The sequence below is a fragment of the Nothoprocta perdicaria genome, unplaced genomic scaffold, assembly GCF_003342845.1.
Source record: "Nothoprocta perdicaria isolate Ctin4 unplaced genomic scaffold, notPer1 scaffold_92, whole genome shotgun sequence".
Lineage (NCBI taxonomy): Eukaryota > Metazoa > Chordata > Aves > Tinamiformes > Tinamidae > Nothoprocta > Nothoprocta perdicaria.
In genome coordinates this window covers 2,406,979-2,430,118 of record NW_020456221.1, presented here as the reverse complement: position 1 = coordinate 2,430,118, position 23,140 = coordinate 2,406,979, and the positions used below count along the sequence as shown (strand labels likewise).

Genomic DNA, 23,140 nt, shown 5'->3' with positions numbered 1-23,140 from the left:
TCTAGCACCAAGACACAGTATTAATAATAGGATCTGCAGAAAAGAAGACATGTCTCCCTCATTGTGGTCAGCCATGAATGCTATATAATTCAGTCTGTAACTCCACAAACTCAGTTTCCAACAATCATTTATATTTCTATCTGAAACAGATGTGAAAAATTCTTTACACCATCAGCACAAATACTTATTTCGTCTATGCAGCTGTTATATTCCATAAAAGTAAGTTTAAAAATTATTTTAAAAAAGGAATCATTAAGAAATTATATGAACTCATACAAAGGAAAAAAAAATACCATACTGTTACCAAATAGAGCACCATCAAATGAATACATAAAAGCCTTCTCAAGATCCTAAACTAAGTGGGCAGGCTGACAGCAACTTTAATATGTAGGGGCAGTATTAGACCAAGTATCATACTGCAATATTTGCATGGGCCAAATGCTGTACTGCAGTATCTGCCAAACTGCAGCTGTGTTTGCTGCCACCTTTAATATCACAGCAGTGCTTCTCAGTCTGTTGTCTAATAGCAGTTTGTTATACACCAGAAAGTGGTTACAAACTAGCTGAAACATTAGAAACATTGCAAAAATCTAAGGAAAAATGGCACAATGAAGAAATAACTTCTAGTATTTATTAAGTTTTAGCCTAATTTTTATTAATGGTATTTGAAACTGTGGCAATACCATTTTTTTCCCGAAAAGCATCAGGTAGTCCTTTTATTTAAACTCTGCAAGAATATTGTTTTTCAGAAAGAAATCTAGCTTTATTCAATACCATGTGTCCCAGGTTAGGAATACAGTAACACGGTTTAGTGATGAACATGTTTAATTTAAGCATCAGACTAGAACTCTGCTGTGCATCGGTACAGGTATGGGGACACCACAACTGCAAGGAAATCTAACCTGCACACAGCTTATATTGCACGTGGCGCCACGGAGGCTGAGGTGCCGTGAACAAAACTCTTGTGAAATGACCCAGCCTCTCCAGCACCAAGACTTGAAGGGTGTTGTGCTAAACAGCACTGGTAATTCCTTACCTTAAATGGGAATGTTTTTCTTCACAGCATCTGACAGCATCACTCAAAAAGCAGGTACCTGTCTGTTCTTCAACCTTGCAAGATGTTCCACAACTTCACTAGGTTATTCTCCATCAACAGCACCGCTAAAGCATGCAGTTATTCTGTGCTTTTTGTGTTTCTCAAGTAGGTTTTCCACATGTTTTAGTGTCAAAATGAATTATTTCAGTTCTGATGTCATCACACGTCTCAGGATTATAATTTAAAGGTTATAATTTCACTTAAAATTTCTTCTATATTTTTGTGGAATAATGACATAGTGAATTATGACATCTGTGCATCAGTAGAAAATATCAACACCATGCTATTGTACAAAAAGCTTCCTATTTTTACTCAGCTCACTTTATGTAACTTCTCGTGTCATCACCATATCTTTCTAAAGAGGTATCAATGCATTGGCCTGCTCTCACCTAGCTGCCATCACATTTTTGAAAGCTGCTTCTGTAGCAGTCTGAACAGCATGTTCATGTCAGGCATGACAAGAGTGAAGAGGGAACACAGGAAGACAACAGAACTGCTCTCTGTTCAAAAGAACCAGTGGCCCAAATAACTCCTGTCTGGGTGCTAAATGCCACTTGGATTCTTCCAGAAGCACTTGGTAACTCTTCCAAGTTTTCATGCACTGTCCTTACAGCTCTTTCCTGGAATTTCGTTTGTGTTGCGCCGCATCTCTGCATCCTCATATTCAGCACTTCACCTTAGACAGCTGTATACTTTATTGAAAAGAAAACAAAACCCACAGAATACAGACTAATGGACAAAAGCATTTTCAGCTGTGTGCCCTGGAGCATTGCTGCTGCATTAAAAGGTTTAATTGGAGAATGTAGCAGTGCACAAAATGTGCCCTGTGAGTTCATCTTTCACTAGGGCTTGCATCCATTCAGTCTGGCCATCGTCACTGCTGCGCTGTCCTGTGAGCAGCAGGTCTGTGCACTTTGTGCTCATGAAGGACAGAGCTGATGGCTGCTGCCAAACCTCCGGGTGGTCCTTCCCTCCCGGGACTGCACAAAGCGTTCAGCAGGAACATCACCCTCCAGCAGGCAGCACTGTTACTGCCTGTGCTCACCAGGCACAGCGGCTGTTTTGCTGCCTTGGACTGAAACATGTTTGCTCTTTGAATGCCACCCTTGATATGGCCTATGGAAACTGTGTTTGTGCAGAATACCGCATTGGTGTAACTCAAGTGTCCTGAAAGGCTGGCAAGCTTCCACAGAGATTTCTTAGCACAGGATCATGCTCACATGACATTTAAGGTGCAGACCAGGAGGTCCCTGCCTCCAAAGACCTGGTTCACTTGTCGTGTCCTTGCTACACAAGCCACTGCCTTAGCTCTGAAAGGATCTTTCCATAATGTGTCCCGTTCCAATCGGCATTCTGGTGGTGCAGCGCATTTTCACACCGAGGCGTGTGAACAGCACTGGACCTCCCTGCAAGTTGCGGTAAAACCGCGCTTTGACGACGACGTGCTGGGCTCTCCGCGCTCTGTAGGTGCCCGCACCCTGGCCCGCTCCACAGCGACACCCCAAGGCGGCGGGCCGGGCCGGGCCGGGGCGCGCCGGGCGGCCGGCCGCCATTTCCAGCGCAGAAACGCTGCGAACGCTGCGGGGGAGCTTCCCGGCTGCGGCGCTGCGGCTCGCAGCGGCGCCACGGAGCTGGGGCGGCGCTCAGAGCCGCCACCTCCCACTCCTGCGCGCAGCGCACGGCGCCGCCCGTTCGTCACTGCTCGTCACCGTTTCCAACGAACGCCCCGGCCCGGCCCGGCCCCGCCCCGCCCCGCCCCGCCCCAGGAGCCACCGCCTCACGTCCCGCACCAGAGGCGCCTGCGCAGCAGCGAACACATAGGCGCTCTGCCGCCGTTACGTTGCGCTCTTCTATAGGCTGGCGCCCTTGAGGGACAGCAACGGTGCCCAATCGCAAGCCGCGACCCCTCCCAGGAAAGGAGAGGGCGGGACTTCTGGCGTGAGGCGGCCGGCCCGGCGGGCGGCGGTAGCGGCTGCGCGGCCGTTGCTGCCGTTATCATGGCTGCGGCCGCCACCGCCTCCCCGGCCGATAAGGAGAGGTAGCGTGGCCTGCGGCACGGCCCCGGTGTCGGGAGGGGCCCGGCGGGCGGGCGCCCGTGCGCCTCGGCCTGGCCGCCGGGCGGGAGCGTGACGCGGCCTGGGCGCGTTGGCGCCGTCGCGTTGGCGCTGGGGGCGGCGGGTTGCGTTTAGCTCCAAGCGGTTGGTTTGAGGAGGGTTTTGACTGCTTCTTACTTCCGTATGTGAAAAGGAACCGGGCACCTCTCTCACCATGCGAGGTGCTCGGGCCTCAGAGCTGTGTTTTGTTGTTAGCGTTTCTGCAGTGCGTGTCTTCAAAGGCAGTTACAAATACAGCGTTGTTAACAGCCTCGTATTGAACTTGCTGTGGCTGAAATGCTTAGTCATCCCGGTGCTTTCCGAAGTGGTGGAGCAGGGCTCAGCTTTCCCGTGAGCCCCGAGATGTGCAGCTCTGTGTCCTGCAGCCCCCTCCGTGACCGCGTGCAGGGGGTGACATGGGGGAGATTATCACTGCTCATTTGTTCTGTGATACAGGAAGTGAGAATTAAACCCTTCGTGGTGCCGGGGTGCTTCATGTTGCACAAGTGTGTCATTCTCTGTTTTCATCTTCAAAAGTAAACTGAGGAGACATAAGTGCAGTCTGTTGGTGGTTGTGAACTTCACACCTTTTCAGTGAGACAGACCCTTTCCTCAGAGATGCCACCTTTTAACCCTCATCAGTGACTCCCTGTCACTGAATACCAGTCTGCTCCAGATAATTTGTTCAATTTCTGCCTCCTCAGAGGTAGAGATACTGTGCGAGTATGTTTGCCTGATGAGAAGCAAGAGTGAGGTTCTGTCGCTCTTGGCCTTACATGTGCTTGACAAAATCTTACCTCTAGCAAGTCTCTTTAGTTTTTCAGAAGCTTTGTAACTTGTCTGAGTTTGGATAGATTTTTTTATGGGGAGAATAGGAAGCATAGGAAACAGGGACAAAAATCCTTGATAAAATCTGTTTTTTATCAAGAAATTGAAATTAATCAGCAGTGAGAGTGTTAGAAACTTTCAGCAAGGCTTCTGTAATTCCTCTGAGCTTCTGAGTGAAGTGTGTGTGTTAGATTTTATTTTGTGAAAAGCTGTAGGTCAAACATGCTCTTTCCACCTCCTTTTCTTTTTCTTCCCCCGCAAATAGCCTAGGAGGTAGCTTCTTCCTTTGTCTGTATCCTGCTTCTGAAACTGGTATCTGGCAAAGTCTCTTCGATGGAAGTGGAATTTTGCAATGTTTTTTAAATTAATCAAGGGGAAAGTAACCAGCTATTTTAAACTACAGAAACTCTTATGTTATGGAAACGGGCTGTTTTGTTTTGTTTTACCATTGATCAAACAACGAGTTTATATTCCTTAATCTTGTTATTTTTTCTCTTCCAGATTCATCTGCATTTATCCAGCGTATCTAAATAACAAGAAGACAATAGCAGAAGGAAGAAGGATACCTATAGACAAAGTAATTTGTGGGTGGCAGGGAAATACTTCTTGCTTTGCAGTGTACATAGGGAATTGGGAAATAGTTAAAACTAAGTCTCAAACAAAGCTGATCTTCCATTTTCCCCCTCAGCAAACAGACTGACTGGTAACTAGAAATTATAATGTGTTTGAAAGTAGCTTAGTGTCATCATGTGAACTGATCAGAGGAGCACTGGCTTTAAGTTTCTGCTTTTATGTGAGCAACCTTTGGCAGGAGATGAAGTGCAGAAAGATAATGCACTTGATAATCTACTGCAGAATTTACATGAGTGTTACAGACAGCAGTAGGAAGCAAAAGCTAATTTGATTGGTGATCTGGCTTATCAAAAAACTGATTACTTTTCTCATAGTAGTAAAAAAAGAAATCATAAGAAGTGAAAGAAGTCTTTTATAGTCAAAAATTCTTTGTTAAAATATAGTAAAAGACTGAAATTACTGAATTTCTGGACACATTAAAAACGGCTACTAAGTATATGTACCACAGCTACTAAGGATGTGCACCACGTGTACCAAGTTCTGTCCTTGACAGTAATAAAGGGACAAAGCACATAAAATGCATATGTTAAGATAAGTTCCAATAAAAGTTGTCTTTATTTGAGAGATCTGCTGAAAGTTGTATTTATGGGAGAGATCTGCTGTCCTGTGCCTGGAAAACTTCTGTTCTCAGTCATCTTTTTTATTTATTTTTTTAGTAATAGTAGTAGCAGTAGTAGTATAATAAATGTTGCTTCATTTCACTTATTTTCTCTAGGCAATCTGTTACTTTCTCCCCTCTCCTGAATAATTCTGTTTCATCTCTTTCCTTTTTTTCTTCTGATGTGACATCTCTACCTTTTTTTTTCCTTCTTGTTTTTTTTTTTTTTGTTTTTTTTCTAGACCATACTCACAACTTACTCTACAGCAGATTTGTCATGGTTTGTGCCTTGTCTTTTCCCATCCACTTTTTCTAGTTGTAGAGCATAGGTGGAAACTTTGAATCAAAGTATTACCACATATGTAACTAAATATTTAAAAATGAATAACTCAAATGTGTTCTGCAGGCTGTTGAAAATCCAACATCTACAGAAATCCAGGATGTTTGCGCAGCAGTTGGATTCAATGTACTTGTAGAGGTAAGAATAATAATAAAAAAAACTTGGTCTCTTTTTTTTTTTTTTTTCATTTTCTTTACTCACAAGCAGAGTTAAATTGTAATTGAAAAGCTTTGGTCATCAGCCAGAATATTTGTTTTCTTTGTGCAGTAACAACATAGTGGCAAAGTTTCCAAAGATGTTGGAAAACTATATACGAGGTAAAAATCATGTATCTCATAGATAATGATGCCCTAGCCTAGAAACAATAACTGTACAATGTCTATATGTATATACTTACACATTCTGAGAAGACTATACTAGATTCTTGAAAGTGCATCATGGAGAAAGACACAGTAAAAACTAATTCTGCAACCTAGAACTGTATAAATTAAATTTTAAAAAATATCTCAAATTGTCTCAAGGTGTTCTAGAAAAGTTTGTGCTGTGGAGATGAAACAAAACCTGTGTCACCATGATCCAGGTTGGTGGAATAGTACGACAGGCTCTTTAGCAAGTTACTTGGTGAATGTGCTTCTGGAAAAGCTAAGCGATTGCTTTGGATTTTAATGTGTTGGCTAAACGATGGATGGCACGGATGCAGAGTTGAGGTTATTAGTTTGATATGCTCAGAAGAATTCCTTGCAGGCTGCTGTGACTTGAATATTTACTTGGAAATAGTCAGAAAAATCATTCTGATGCTTCATATCCCTATTAAAAAAATATCTCTTTTCATTTGACAGAAAAATAAGATGTATCCCAGAGAGTGGAATCGCGATGTGCAGTACAGGGGTAGAGTACGAATTCAGCTTAAACAAGAAGATGGCAACCCATGTTTACCTCAGTTTCCAACACGTGAGTAGAGCATCTCTGTTAGGCGCTTTAACTGTTAGTAAAACAGAAATTTTTGGTTTTGTAATTTTTTGTGTTGTATTATCATCCTTGCTCAATAAATTACAATGAAAAGTTTGGGAATTCAACATCAAAAAAATTCACCTCTTTAAATCAAATACGGTAAAAAAGTGGAATTTGAAAAGTACTGTTTTTAATCCTGCTTTTTATTCAGTGCTTGAAATCAAAAAATAAAAGTCACGTACTGGCTGTAGAGAGCAAAACAACCATTTAAGATGTACGATGTAATTTCTCAGAATCGGTGTTGGTATTAAAATGGCTAAATTCCAGCTTTTTTTTAAGGTTACATGCATCAGTTAAGCATCTTTACAGGTGACAAACCGATAAATTACAACATCGAGTGTATGCTTATTTCTTCCAACTAAAGTGGGAGGGACCCTGAAAGTTTCATAACTTGTTATGCAAGATGAGCTATTCCTATTAATAAGTAAAAAAGCAAATGTGGCAGCTTTTGCATTTTTTTTTTCTGGCAATTGCTCAGAATGTAAAGGGGAAGATACCTATGAAAGGTGTGCAAGAAGATTGCTGAATTTAGAATGATGTAAATTCTGTTAGTAAGGTGATCATTTAAAGCTGTGCTCCATGTGGGAGAAGAGACACAAGTCTTTCTAAAGATGCTTGTACCAATTGTCTGGATATTTTGTGCCAACTACCTTGAAAAACAAGAGGAGAGAGTTGTTAGAAGAGTGTAGATGCTTTGGAGGCTATGAGGTCACCTGCCAGTCTGATACAGGTAATCCAGGAGGGCATACCTCAGTCGTGATGGCTCTGCAAGAGAGGCCTTAATGTGGTTTCAATAATGTCAGGCTTCTAGCAAGCTGTGATACTTCCAGTCCTTTTCTTAAGGATTTAATCCAGCCAAGGCTTTGCATGGTCTTCCAGCTGCATGTGGAAAGTCAGAAGAGCTTTTTGTATTCACTTTAACAAAAATAATCTGTGGCTGAAGACTAATTTTCAAAATGATGTGAATGTTCTTTACCTATGATGTATTCATTGCATACACTTTGTTTTCAGGTAAATCGGTGATGCTTTATGCGGCAGAAACTATTCCCAAACTGAAAACAAGAACACAAAAAATGGGAGCTGGGGAACAAAGTCTCCAGCAAGGAGAGGGAGGCAAGAAAGGCAAAGGGAAGAAAAAGAAATGAACCTGCAACTGGAGTAATCATTACTTAATGCGGATATGGATGGACACGTTACTGACTGCAACTTGGAAGTGAAAGATGTGGGGGGAGGGCAGGGGCAAGAACAGGTGAGGCCGAATAGAACTGCCCGCTTTTTCCAGAACTGGGATGCATGTAACCGCCTCTCTGCTGTGTCACAGTAAATCTGTCTATCCTCACACCCAACCTGCAAGCCTAAAGCTAACATCCAGTTCTGGAAGTGGAAGAACATGAGCAAATGCAGCAGGTGGGAGAATTACTCTTTCCAGAAGAAATATGCAGTGTTATTCAGCTTAAAATATCTTATGCAGACTAGATACCAGAGAAGAACTTGCCTTAGTACATCATTTCTCTGTACTAGTTAAATGATTATGTTATTCTGGGGATGGCCTGTGTTGCAAGCAGAAAAATGACTCTGTAAGCTTTCCTTGCCAATTATCTTTCACAGCTGTCAAGTGTATCAATAAAGGCAACAAGTTAATTTTGAAAAATCTAATTGTAAAATATTGTTGCTGAAGGTGTTCATTTCTCCCCCACAATCTTAAAGATGTCTCCTACGTACTGTAGAGATAATATTTTAACGTTTTATGCTAGTCAGACACTTCTGGCTATCTAGACATCTTGTGATCTAGCAGGGTAAGATAATAACTTCAGTTGTTTCTGCAGACCTAGCAGTTTACACGTGCTGTCTCTGGAGGATCTATCCTTGAAAATGCATGTAAAACTGAGGAGCTGGTGAAGCTGTTCTTCAGGAGCTACAGGAATCCACCTGGTAGGGAGAGGAGACAGATCAGCAAGTCAGTGGACATGGCCAGAGGCCGCTACTAAGGTGTTTATGCACTACACAGTTAGGAAAGTGTTAACAGGTGGTTGCAACTTGGGAACACATTGCCAGTGTGCAAGAAAGACTGGAGAGCACAGTCTATAAATGACCATAATTCACAGATTTGAGAGCTTCAGGTATTCCTGGCCCATCCCGAGAGTTGAGTAATTTCTCTGAAACCATATTTGCAGAAAAGTGAGAGCTGTTTGGAAATTATTTCATAAGAGAGAATAACTGCTCCATAATACTAATTTGAGGTGGATGGACTCTCTTCCAAAGTTGTAATAGCTAGTCACAGCTGTAGGCTGTTGGCATCAAAAAAATATGGAAGTCAAATCAGTGGGTATCTGTTTGCAATGGCTATAAGGTGAGTATCCAAAAAATTTGTATGCACTATGCTGCTGTGCAGATTAAGCAAGGATCAGAGAGACTTCCTGTTCAAATTTCAAGTAACAGTATCAAATAACAAGTATGTTGGTGCAATTTTGTTCTTTTTTGTTGGTAGTGATTTGTATTTTTACACACACACACACACACACACACACACACACACACACACACACACACACACACACACACACACACACACAAAGGCCTAAAGGACTTCTCAGAACTTGAATGTATTTTTTTGTCTTCTGCCCCGCCTTTGTTGAGAAAGATGACTTGGTTTTTTCAGTACATAATATCTATGGCATTGCAGTTGTGAAAATACTGGTATCTTCAGTTGATTGCTAGTGCTGTCAGGGAAGTGTCTTCTGGCATTTTAATTTTAGTGTTAAAAATGAATCTGTCAGTCAGTTCCACATTTTACTTAGTCTATTTGGGGACCAGCAGACAAAGAGGCAGGGAGAAGAGAGCTGGAAGAACACTGGACTTCTTGCTCTAAATGCCACCAATAGAGAGCCACGACATCTCTTTAAGGAGTTTGGTGCCTGGCAGTCTTGTTGTGCAGCGTGTCCAGCATTCCCTGTTTTCCCTGGGCCATCCTGCAGCGCGGCATCAATCTGCCGTGCAGCACGGAGGGGAATGCGCGCTCCTGAAGGCGGCAGCACCGGCACAGCCCGCGCGGCCCCGGGGATGGGAGATCTCAGTTGTGGCTCTTTCTTGCTCGGGCACTTTTAACTGTTTTACACATCGTGAAGACACACAGAATTATTTGTAGGACTTACTTTCATCTCTATTGTTGTGCAACTGAGGATTCCCCTAGTGGTTTTCAGATCATTATGCCCCAAGTACTGCTTCGTCACACAGGATGTAGAATTTCTCTGGAAATAAAAGGCTTAGGTCTACACCGCTTGCAGAACATACATTGCACAAGAAATACTTGTTGTCCGAAAAATCACAAATCTTAACATAATTTTCCCACTAAGATTTGCTATAGGACTTCGCTAATGTACTTACTATATTCCTAGCAGTAATGACAACTTATTTAGAATTGTTTTTATCTGTAGTCAGATCATTGTTGGGCCTATGTTTACTATTTAACATAATTCTGTGTAGTTGCATGACCTAGAATTTGCCATTTACTTTTACACTCTTCTTCCCTATGTGCATAAGAATTATGGCTGTTTGAATTTGAAATAGGACAAAGATTAAGGAATTAGTCCTAATATTTTTACATTGATTCTCAGATTTTTTGCACCAAGTGGAAATCTAAAATTTGTGCAACTGATTGATTGTAAAATTCTGACAAGACCAAAATGCAAACTCAAGTAACTTCAAGACTGTGAAATTAAAAGTTGTGAAGTTCTAACCTGGCAAGGTATAGTCCACTGCTTACAAAAAAGGTGTAAGCTCGGTCTTTCCAAACTACCTTGCTTTGTTTTGGCACGTTCCACTTATCATTATTATCATATTTTATTATTAACAGTTTATTCTATTAATATAATAATATATAATAGTTATATTGCTGTATCATTAATATAATTATATATTATTAATGTATTATATTGTATCGTTAGTATCATTAGTGGTAGTTGTATCATCATGAGGTCTTTATTGTTTTTCTCTGCCTATTAACAACTTTCGTTCTGCTTGCCAGATTTGGGAATGTGTGGGGTAAACTGGAAAAAACCTTTTACCTCAGGCAGAAAGAACTCTGCTCGTGTACCCATTCCCATTTTTACACTTCAGGAAGATGAGAAAATCAACAGGTGAGAGGAAAAACAGTGTGGAATAGGTGTAGGTATATTGCTTCCCATACACATTCCTAAAGGACCCTGCATTCCTGGTGATTCCCAGCAGTTCCTGGCGGTTCCCAGTAGGTCCGCCCGTGACAGCGTGCGGCTCAGCGCCGGCCTCCCAATGGCTCTGCCGCGCTGGGATGCGCTTCAGCAGCTCCACTGCACCGCAGGCCCGGCACAAGGAGCACGTCTCTCCATCACCCTTCTGCAGGAGTGCCTACTAGTTCCACAGTAATCTGGTTTGGGAGGAAAAGTCAGTATCTGTAAAGGCACTCTGCCTTTTAAACTAACTACATTTCTCTGTGTGTGGAGCTGTAAGATTCTCAAGAAATACTGAAGCCATTTACCAGTCCTGTCAGAATCTGTTTATTTGTATCCGTTTTTATTGAGCATACACAACTTCAGCACAGACATTGAGTGGAAGTGTCTAGTAACATCGTCCTACACATGTTGTGAAGACAACTTGGGGTAGAGCACTGATATAAGGGGCCAGCCCAGTGGAGCTATTTGCATGAAATGGCATCTTGCTGCAGAAAAGACTGTTTTTCTGAAGACAGCAGAGGAGTTAGTACTGGATCTTTACTGAAGTCTTCCCAGAAGTCTCTCAGTCTTTGGAACAGAGTGACCGTTCTTTGAGGACATGATATGTTAGTTATCAGAACTAAATCACTGTAGAAGCCCACAAACGTTGTAGATGGTCGTTTGTGTTTGCAACAACACAAACAACATTAAGTCTCATCAACAACGACTTTCAAACAAGTGATAGTTCTACCCTCCAGAAGAAATCTGATAAGGAGCACAAATTTAGCTGTTGGATTAAGAAATACTGGGTTTAAATATAGGAAGTAGATCTGAAGCCAAACTACTAAGTTAGTTCTGAGAAAGGTAAACGAATGTCACTCTAACACTTACCTAAAAGTGCTTTTTCTCACTGATAGTAGTGAAATTTTAAATAAATGACAATTGATTTGGGAATTAAGTTTTGTTTGTGCTACAGAACTGAACAGTTTTGGAAAGTCTCAGACTTACCAACAGCTTTTAGAAATGCAGTTCTTACAGCACTTTGTACCTAAGTCAAATAGAGCACAAAGTACAAGTATCATTATTTATTTTAATGAGGTGAAGCTAAACTACACTGACCACATACAACCGCTATGCATGTAGCTGTTTAAAATACAACAGGCTTTAGGATGGTTTTAAAGTTCAGTGGGCTAAAGACAGGAAGCTAGGACAAGAGAACAGATTGCTTATTGCGAGCCACTCAGCATTTCTACTTGCTCACATCTACAGCTTTGCTGTAAACTTTAGTCTTTGCTGTGCATCCGTTTGTAACCAAAAAGGCATCACTGAGTAATCATTCAAGTGTTTTCACGTGCATACTCCAGTATTCTGTGGTCTTCTTACAAATAACAAACGGAATACGCTGCAGGACTGAACATGAGGCTCGGTGCATTTCCTGTGTCCCTGCTGTAGTGGCTCTCTGACCAGCTGCGGGTGCTGTCTGACAAAGTCCCAGCTGTGTTTTCCAGCTTACTGGACACAGCTTACACTTAGGACACCACTACATCTCTTCTTATTATGGGTATCTCTCAGATTTAAAACTGATCTGCCACGTAATAGTGCATGCTTCATTCTTAGACAGTTCTAGCACCTGACAATTGAGACTGAATGTCTGTATATCAACTTGTTGTGGAAGACCGAAAGCGACTATTCTAAGGTTACAACTTACTCTATTTAGGTTAGTGGATATAGAAATCACTTTTTATCGTATCAAAAATTTAAGCTTGAACTTCTCCATATTCTGAATTCAGTTCTCTTCCTTCTTTCCATGAATTGCAAGACGTCATATTAACATCTTTGCTTGCATCCACACTGGTTGGTCAGGAGCAGACCAAGCAACCAAAACCCACATTTTTAGGAGGGGTTGTGGTGTGAATCACTGATGTCCTTCTGGGAACGGACATCCAGGGCAGTAACTATTTCAACAGGCCTTCAGAAACGGTGCCTGCAGTGGCATCACTCCTCAGTGAAAAGCAGTTTGTGCTTTCGAATGTCATCTTACAAGGCACTCTGTTTTCCACTTTAGATGATAACTTTTAACAAGAAAAGGCCCAAGGGTTGAACTTCAGCAATCTTGTGCTCTCAACTTAATGCATCAATTCCTGGCAAATTATTTCACATTTATGTAAACTGGATCAATGAATTAAGTTACTCTTTCCTATATTTAGTATCTATCTGTTTAAGAATACACACACTGTACCAAATATTGCAAGTTACAATGAAACATGCAAGAGTGAAGTGAATAATCTCTATTATCAGGCGCTCAGAACAGTTTCATCATTTACAGTTCCATTAATGGGGAATACATCCACCATGCCGCCTCCCAGTAATGCCCTGCATATTCAAGAGAATCCTTTCAGGCTACATCTTCCTCATATAAAATTTTATGTTAGCAGACACACCACAGTTAAGAGTAATTACATGCACAAAGAGACAACTAAAGTGCAGAGCCTGTGGGATACATACTTTTTATTTATGTTACTGCAGAAGTGATTACTGAAAGATTTCTTCTGCATGAAGATGAATGAAGTATTCTCAATAAGCTTCAGATGCTTACACCCACTGCATTGCTTTTAAATAAAAATGCTTACTTTCTATACAGACAACAGCAAAGTAGTAAGCAAACTGACAACACATTCCTTTAATATCAAAATGTTTCCAAGGCAACATTATTAAAATTATACCACAATCCCCAGTAACGTGAAACTTTATAAAGAAGGTGGTAGGGAAACATTCCTTATCCAGTTAATAGCTTAAGTGCTCTTCTTTTCTTCACCCAGCAAATTCACTGTTGCTTTCTTGGCTGCAGGAGGAAAAAAGAAAAGAAAAAAAATTAATTTTCATGGCCTACAAAACAAATGACTATATGCTGTTCTTGAGCTGCATAGAAATTTTATCATCCTCTCAAGTTACAAAAAAAAAGTTTTAAAGTGTGTGCCTGCACACACACACACACACACATATATATATAAAAATATGGCTTGTGTAAAATATATATGTGTGCATATAGAGAGATGATACTGATAATATAAAATATAAGGCTTTTCAAAAACAATGTATTGAATCTAAACCATGTATGAGAAGCAGCACAATAAACACCAAAGACTGTCTTGCTACTATTTTAAGGAGAAAACAGGTCTAAGTCACAGCCTTTAGGACTTCTTTACAATTCACAGCAATAAGTTACTACCATGCTGCTGAAAATGCTCAAATAATGCTAACACAGGTGGCCGTGCGTGGATATGATTTCTTGAAAACATATACATATATGCAAATTATTATCTAAAAAATGGAAAGAGAAGTCTAAGTGATGGAATGAAGACAGAGGAATCCAATGTGTGAGATGAAAGAATAGTTTTTAAGGTATCTCCCTAACAGGAATGATTCAGTGAGGGTTATACAGCAAAAAATTCCAAGAATACCAGAGAAACTGCAATGCTGACAGGAAAAACAGCAAGAGGAAGGTAAAGGGTTAGGTAAGAAGAAATAACACTACATGTGGTGTCTGGGGAAAGGAGATTTGAGGTACTTTGAAGTTACTTCAAAAAAAATACTCAATTTAAATACTTCAGCTACTCAATACAAATGCCTTCCTTACTCATAAAATTATCATAATATGTTATAGAGTTTAAGCCTCCAGTTCAGAATGCAGTTCAGAAAGAAAAGAGTAGAAATTAAAGAGTAGCAAGCTTCAGGTTGTGACACAACTAGGAGATCTCCCTAAAGAAATGAATTTATTTATTTATTTATTTAAAAGTTGGCTCAGAATTCTTCGATTTCAAGAGGACAGAAAAGTACAAATAGTTACATAGATGGGAAAAGTTAATTTTACATGCTGCTGCTTGTTGGGAATACAACGTTTTGCATTACTAGATCCTTGGCAGTTCCTTCATAATGCCAGGTATTTTAGATGACAGTTTAAGGAGAACCAAGAATGCAACTGAATGTAAATACAGCGTAACTGTATTTATGGAAGCTATTTTGTGAGGACATGCTGAACTGTTCTGTTCATCTATGTAGAGCATTTATCTGGATATCTGTGTTGGAAAGAGCTAGTTACCCATTTCATTTGGTTAAAGGCTTTGTTTTCATCAAGCGTAACCACAGTTCTGAATGCTAAAATTGACTGTGATCCTCTTTTCTTGGTACCTTCATCCAAAACTAACTTCTCCATTAAAATTCACACACTCTTCTTGCATGATTTTCTTCCAGAGATGGAAAATAAGAACTTTAATATCAGGGTTGCAAATCTGAATGCTTCCCAATTGACACGATCAGGGATGGGTCTTTTTCTCACCTTCTTTAGTGATGGTATCTGCAGTTTCCGCAGCCTTGTCCTTGAGGTCTTTGACCACGCTGTCCAGCTGCGCTTCGTGCTTCAGGAAGAAGGGGCGGATGACTCGGTGGTAGAGCAGCTCTGCCCCGTTGGAGGGGCTTGGAGCCATGCACCACAGCAGGAAGCCACACTGCGGGGACAGGGGCGCACATCAGCACGGCCGGCGAGGCGGGACGCGGTGCCACGCGCCGCCTGGCCTCGCCTGCCGCCCCGTCGCGTGCCGGGCGCCGTGGGGCGTTTCGTGCCGCCCGCCTCCCTGCTCAGCAGGCACGGCGGGTGCCGCGGGTTGTCGCCCGCCTTGCCCTCACACTGCCAGGCACATTCGCAGCACAGCCCGACCCCAACCCCGCACGGCCAAGGCCTCCCGAGGGCGCCCCGCGGCCTCGCTTCTCACACCGAACCTCACCCCGCGGCTGTGCCGTGCTGTGCTATGCTGTGCCATGTATACTGACTGACGGGATAAATGAGGACGGCCGTAGCGGGAGGGGTGAAACTCATCTCTCTAAAAAAAGAACATCTTCTAAAGTTTAAAAAAAAATCAGCAGTATGAAATCCAGTTAGACCAAAGAATTAGCCTCTCTAGCTGGCATGAGGGAGGTGTAGATCCCTCCATCACTTCCATGCAGCTAAGACACATTCCTGCCTTTTCTGCTTCCTTACCATGAGAAAGCAGCAGGGAATGGGGTGGTGAGCACCCAAATGTTGATGCTTACACAAGGAGAGGGCAGAGCCTAACTGTGCACGGGGCACAGACGTGGGAAACCCTTTAGGAGTGCACGATTTAGGCGCAGCTTTCATGCCACCCTCCGCTGGGGGAAACGAGCAGAAAAAGGAAACGAGCATCTTTTTGCTTCTTAAAACTGTCTTCTCCCCTTTTTGCATCTTAAAAAGGGGAGAAGACAGTTATTACACATGTTACAAATGTCTTCCCTCACGACTGGGGCACCTTTTAGTTGGCTTTCTTTCCTCTGTTACATAAAATAAAAAGCCAATTAGGCACACAAAATCCAAACAGAGAGTGGCTCTGCGAGGATACATACATATATAAGTGTGTGTATATTTATATACACACACACACACAGAGGTTCTGATGCAACGGGCAGATTTTCCCAACAATATTAGAGTTCCTTTAAGACGCAAGGATTAGACCATCACCAGAGGTCACAACCCTATCCAGGCAATAAAGGCAGAACAGCTTTGCAAGGATAACACCGCCACCTCAGACAAAATGTGCTTTGCTTTAGGCGTGATTCAGGCCTTTGAGGATTTCCACATCTTATTGTGAGGAGAGAGACAGTCAGAAGGAAGAAAAAAAACACAAAATCCCTACTTTTCCTCCTGAAAAGACTCACACCCAAACTCACTGGGTAGACAACAAAAACAGAAAGTATCAAATTAATCATTTAAACTGCACGCAACTTAAAATTATGCCATTAAGTGAAAGCGATAATGCCACTTTTTAACAGCATTGACAAATATCATGTCTTTCAATAGGTTAGATTTCAGAAGTTTTTTTGGTATACGTATCTTCACGTAGCTATTTCTCCAGGGGCCGAATAAAAAGCAAAGGCTGTTTCAGTGCATCAGAGCTTCTGAGAGAAAGTCATTTTTAAAACATAAGCAAGGCTTTTTACTTATTTATGAAGTTTCCAGTTTACTGCATAACTTAAAAGCATTTCCTAGAAACAGATTTGATTACAGTGTTCTTTTCGAAATCCACTGTGCATAGCTAGATATTTCTGTCTCCTTCCTTCCCCTTACACTTTTCATTTTCCACTGGAAAACTGCTCTCAAGTATTACTTTGGTGCCTCATAAGAAAGTCCTAAACAACAATTTCACCATTATGAGGTGAAAGAAATAGTAGAAGTTATCTTAAAAGGAAGGTTTTTGATGAAAGTTTAACAAAAAGAACAAAATTTCTTTTGCATTATGAAAACCACACAGTTTTCTTCAGTTAAGCTTTCCAAATATTTTGTGTTATCTTCGCTCTGTTCTTCCCCAGAGAATCAGAGAAGGGATATGGACATTGAAAGCCATACACATTTTGCTGTTCAGAAACATCAAGTTTTGGCCTAGTTTTCACTGTAATACACAACAAGATAAAATTCTCTCTATAATGCCCATCTCTTCAGGTAAGTATCTTTAACCTACTACACCAGGAAGAAACTGCTATTTATTTTTTAAGGCTATTTTTCTTTCCCCTTGATAAAACCATTTATGATATATTGGGAGCTGGAGAGGTATCCTAATAGGACACTTCTTCAAAAAGTACAGCTCTGTCCTGGGGTGAACAACTGCATTATATGGCAGATTTTGCTTAACCTATTTAACACCTTTTCAGGTAAGTTTTAAACTTGTTTCTTTCAAGCATGTGGCTGTGACTGCCTATCAGAATGACTTAAAATATAATGTTTTCTCAGAGGAGAAAGACTTTCTAAAATATTTTGTTCACAATAAAGTGCCTTACAAATCAGAATGCCTAGCAGAGGCATTTCAGTTAATCGAACATAATAATTTAACATGAAATAATATGTGGCATTAGTAAATAGCAATTGCTGCAGTCTCATAAAGCATGCCTAGAGAAAACAAAAAGCAGCGATGGAATACTTATTTTCAAAAGCCTCTATGCTTTTATTTATGCCTAATATAGCATAAAGAATAATATATCATGCTGTTATCCTTCATTAAAAGCTGAGAAGTATATTGATTTTATTTCCTGTAAAGAATAACTGCTAAGCACTACATGTTATTTTACCTGTCCCAATATACCACAGATGTTATTCAGTTCTCTTTTGTTTTAGGAAATCCCTCAGCTGTCAGTCCAAATTCCTCTTAAGTTAGAAGACGAAAGTTACTTTTACCTCTCCAGGAACAAAAGTATCGATTTTCATTTTACAATCTTCTCCCAGTCAAATGGGAGAAATTAAAACTGTGCAATTTACAAATTTGTCCTCAAATGTCTATTACTTTTGAAATGTACTGAAACGACTGAACATTTTCAAGGCGATATGTATCACAGTAACACATCTCAGTCTTCTCAAAACTGAAGTGTCAGAATGCTAAACCTCATTTATTCTTCTGTAGTCTGCTTACAGCTTGTAAGAAGAGTCTGGGACTGCTCTGACTCTGGGAATTTTCAGCTGAGGGAGGTGGGAGGACAGGTATTACTCTCCTTGGGCGCCACAGGAAGGATTGGTCTTCATGGAAGAGTCACTTCCATCAGCTTGATCTGAAATACTTGGATTTGGTGCTAACGCCTGTTCCTGCCCTGACAGCACAAAGCAGAATGCATCTAGTTTCTGCACTACAACAGATGAAGCTACTGCAGCTAGGAAAGGCGCTTCAGTTCTGCGCTTCTACAGGTAGAATTCTGTCAAAACACAAGACTTGCCACATGTGACTAGAGATGTGAACTCAACTGACTGCTTTAGCCATTAAAACAAATGCTCACTTCCATGAAAGTGGAAATAATCAAGAGACATACTGAAAAAGAGTGATTTTTTAAAAATGAATTGTAAAAATTGTCACCACATTAGAGAACCACAAAAATAAACAGAAATCAGGCACGACTGAAGAGAAATAAAACCCAGGGACATCCAAAATAGTTCTCAACTGGAGAACAAAAATATATGCAAGTAAGTGTTTCAGCATGTCTTGTATTCATCTGCAAAAATTCCCAGGGCACTTAAGACTATATGGTTGCAGAGTGTATATCCTGAATAGCAGAAATATGGGAACACCTAAGATTGGAGTCCAAGTCCTGCATATCAAAGTAAACGGAAACAGCAGTAGCCAAGCCTTAGTCCAGAGTACAATCTATAATTGTACATAATAAATAGCAGTAGAGATATTTAACATAATTGAAAAAGGAGAGACTTTGAAATCTGTTTGTATGACCTATCTGTGTTTCCATTTCAAAAGATCAGAAAGGAAACCTAGAGACATCACAAACTGCCTTATGAGAGGCTTTGGTCTCAGCTGGATTGAAAGTGCCATGCTGTGGACTTTCCCCACAAGGATGGGGCTCTCCCATCCTCCCACCCACTCAGTACTGCTTTCTGGCTCTCAGCCAAAGCACCACAAGAGCAAATCCTCCTCCTCCTCACTGCTGACAGCAAACTTGTACACATACATCCCCTCTGTGGTTACCCTGGAGAGCTAGGGTGCATTTGTCTTCAGTGCTTCCTTCATTTCTTTTGCTTTCTGCTGAACTGAGAAAAATATGTCAGTATTCATTGCGCCACTGCATGTCAATGTGGTATTTCTGGGACTGGATTATCAGAGCCATCTGTGTTTGGTGTTTACTTGCTAGGCCAGCCTGAATTACAATTGCATGCTCTTCAGAAAGGCTGCTGTGACACATTTTTTCCACCAACACATTGGAAAAGAAGATCTCAAAACACACTGTATGGATTCTGAATTGTTAATGTTAATATACCTTATATATGTAGATATATGTTGGCTTTTAGCTCCTAAAACACTGCAGTTCTTTCCTCGCCATCCACGCCAGCTTCCCCTCTTGCTATAGGAAAGCATCAGCCTTATGAAGATCACTTTCATAGTATTAGAATAACAAATTACATCTATTGTCATCTAAAAATAAGGTTGCGATCCAGTGATGATTCCAGGGAAATCTGTTGTCATCTATTTGTTCTGAAAACATTGTATCAGTTACATCAGAAGTATTGTTTCAGGGGAGGGGGGAATGAATTAACCTACCTTTAGCATGTAGTAGAAAGGGAACCACGACAGAAAGATATCAGAGAAGAATTCTGCTATGCTGAAAACACCGTACACAACCCAGTAAGTCAGCCACTGCGTGTCATCATCTTTGTTGGGGCTTTCAATAGCCTTGATTCTGTGAAGAAACAGAACAAGTGAACAGGTCAGCAGTGCCAGTTTTACCTACTGTGAGGTCTTCGTGCCTTAGATTCGTTGTTACACACAATTTCCCAGACTTTGTGTATACACTGTGCAGAAGAGGCCTACATATGTAATATAATATGTACATAATATTACCTATCATACTATGAGACTGAGGTCTTTGAAAAAAAGTCTCTTCCTGAACATGAGGGTCAGAAAAGAAAAGAAACTTGATCATCAATTTGTTGGATAGAGGACGAGAGGGGAAAGTATTTGTTCAGTTTGTTCAGTTCTGCAGGCATCTATATTACTATTTTAAATTTAGTTCAGGATTTTGAAGCGAGTCTTAAATATCTTACCACATACATGACCTAGGTTCCTTTTTGAAAAGGTAGACAGCAGATGTGCTCTAACCACTGACATGCACTTCCACCTTGCGGAGGCAAAACAGAGCTTGTGCAAACTAACCTACCCAAACATGTGGAGTGTGGCCTGCAGATGTGCAGCAGCAACTGCTTCCTCACTGTCATGGGACTTGCAAACTGCGGCACAGCCTAGGTTGTCAAAAGAGTGCACAGCAGTCTTCAGTATGAAGTCCTGAGATTCCTATTTAATAACCAAACGACTTCTTGTTCTCCAGCTTCTAGGAGCTCATGTTTATGCAGTCTTCCCAAAAAAAAAAAAAAAGTTTGAGTAAAAAATGCCTGAGTTTTCTTCAGTAAAAAGGAGAGATTCTATATTTGCTAAGCCCTAGATTACTACCACCGATCTCAGAATGGTTGTGGCTACAAGTAACCTCTGGATCACCTAGTTGAGACCACCTGCTCAACCGGAGTCACCTACAGCCTCTTGCCCAAGACCCTGTCCAGACAAATCCGAGCATCTGAGAAGATGCAGAGCCCAACACCTCTTTGGGCAACCTGTTCCAGTGCTCAGCTACTCACAGTAAAAATGTTTTTCCTTATGTTCAGACATGGTTTCTTCTGTTTCAGTTTGTGCCCTTTGCTTGCCATCCTATCACTGGAAAGTCCTCACTGAGAAGAGTCTGGTCCCATCTCCCTTAAATTTCCCCTTCAGATACTTAGCAACGTGCATTGCTAAGTACACAGCCTTCAGTCTCCTCCAGGCTCAAGAGGCCTAGCTCTCTCAGCCTCTCCTCACAGGACAGATGCTCCAGTACCCTGTTCACCTTAGCAGCCTTTTCCTGGACTCACTCCAGTAGCTCCAGTCCCTCTTGCACTGAGGAGCCCAGCAGGACACACGGCTCCAGATGTGACCCCACCAGGCTGAGCGTGGTGTGGGGGGAACCATTCCCCTTGACCTGCTGGCACTGCTCTTCCTGATGTATCCCAGGACACCCATGGCCTTGAACACAAGGTCATAGTGCTGGCTTATGGTCGGTTTGGTGTCCACCAGGACGCCCAGGTCCCTCTCTGTAGAGCAGCTCTCCAGCAGGTCACCACCAGGCTGTCCTGGTGCCCGGGGTTTTAGAACAAAATACTATCAATGGGTGAATTGGATAATGTGAAACCTCAGAATTTTAGAAAGCACCTATCCTCTCCCTACTCATGCCACGGGATTAAAATTGTTTACTTAGTTCACTGAATTTAATAAATGTTCTTAAACTTTTTTCCCCCTTAATATTAAATATGGTGCTGCTGAAGATGCGCCACCTGTGAGATGTGCCAAAGGTGTAAAATTTTCTTTTAAAATGTGTAATGAAGATCAGAAGGTAGATTTGCAGCAAACTAGAGAGATGGCTGTCAGTGAGTACGTTTCCTAGTTCTGTAAGTAAGAAAAAAAAAATCATCTGTGCAACTCGTTTTGGCAGAAGTACCGACCCCCTCATGGCACACACATATCCGCTGGACTGGCTGAAGCCCCAGGCAGCTTTAGCCTGAAAGGCAGCACCAAGATTTTGCACGTGCTCTGTACCCACGTGCTGGGTCAGCGAGAGCCGAGGCCCTGAGCATGCGGGACAGTGACAGCCCTGGCCCCATGCTGTAGAGCACAACTAGGTGCGTCTGTTCAAGTACCATCTGCCCAACTGGAAAAACGGGTTTTCCCAGGCGGAGGGCAGCAGGTCTGCGCACTGCTCCTCTTGGAAAACTGCAGTTCAGGAGCATTTCCCTAAGGCAGCCGTGGACTCGGCCAGCTCCTGCCCACCAAGCTCTGAACTCGTGGTTCCTCCTGGGCCTGCACCTCTCTTTCAGCTGTTCCAGTACCACTGGATAGGGAGCTCTGCAGAAACATCTTCCTGATGCCTGGGAGGAAGAAGACTATGGATCTGGGCTGTTTCCAAAGTGTGACACCACACTTCTGGAAGGAAAGAAGTAAAGCAGAGGTAATTAGTACGAAATGTACAATGCTGGGGACAAATAAAGGAGAGAACAGAACTAAATGTCAAGTTTCCTAGTGTTACAGAAAACTTGCTGTAGGCCTTAAGTGCATGAATCCCTGTGGTTACAGACAAGCTCTCCATTAGAGGTATTTTATATTGATGAAGGATATTTTGAGATTTCAAAATCCACACGTTGGCTTGCTATTTGTGAGAGAATGCTCAGCAGTGAAACAGCTGACAGCCTTGCTCATTTCCAGTCACTGTTTGAAGACTTCCACAGATTAAGCACATACTGTTTAATTTTTGTTGGTATTATTAAAGCCATCTTAGAAATCACGAAAATTGGAAATTTTCATCACAAAACTTAATAATAATGATAATAATAACTACAAAACCAATAACAATAATGTATCAAGACTAAGAAGTTAAGCAGATAGACTTTTTTCCCTGTCAGCTGTTCACTGACTTTTGAAATACTTCAGCTTCCTAGGGATACCAGTTTTGTTTGAGTGCTTATGTTGTAGATATAAGTGTATATTGTACACTTATATCTACAACATAAGCACTCAAACAAAACTCCCAAGATAGAGCACCTGTTGCTCCAAAGCCTTCATGACCTCCAAGTGCCAGCAGCACCTACCAGGCATCACCACCAATCTTGTATATTTCAGTCAAACAGAAATGCTGTGAATCCTCAAGCAGTGAAGCAAGAGATGTGAATATAAGCTATTTTTTTAACTAGGAATTATTAGCCCTGATGTCACCAAAAAAAAA

At 41.6% G+C, this 23,140-nt stretch overlaps 2 protein-coding genes across 2 annotated transcripts in view; one reads left to right on the top strand and one right to left on the bottom strand.

The window, feature by feature from the left end:
* The first annotated feature begins 3,045 nt into the window (after positions 1 to 3,045).
* On the top strand, positions 3,046 to 8,188 carry SRP19 (signal recognition particle 19). Its single transcript, XM_026052856.1, has 5 exons — positions 3,046 to 3,134; positions 4,519 to 4,594; positions 5,655 to 5,726; positions 6,428 to 6,539; positions 7,611 to 8,188. The coding sequence occupies exons 1-5, from the start codon at positions 3,094 to 3,096 to the stop codon at positions 7,742 to 7,744; spliced, it is 435 nt and encodes a 144-aa protein (XP_025908641.1). The 5' UTR covers positions 3,046 to 3,093; the 3' UTR covers positions 7,745 to 8,188.
* Positions 8,189 to 11,358: 3,170 nt separating this feature from the next.
* The window catches only part of REEP5 (receptor accessory protein 5), a 20,036-nt gene continuing 8,254 nt past the window's right edge, over positions 11,359 to 23,140 (bottom strand). Inside the window, exons 3-5 of the mRNA XM_026052826.1 lie at positions 19,882 to 20,020; positions 15,123 to 15,291; positions 11,359 to 13,628 (exon numbers count right to left, since the gene is read on the bottom strand). Of these exons, the coding sequence (XP_025908611.1) occupies positions 13,579 to 13,628; positions 15,123 to 15,291; positions 19,882 to 20,020 (358 nt within the window). The 3' untranslated portion in view covers positions 11,359 to 13,578. The remainder of the gene's footprint in view (positions 13,629 to 15,122; positions 15,292 to 19,881; positions 20,021 to 23,140) is intronic.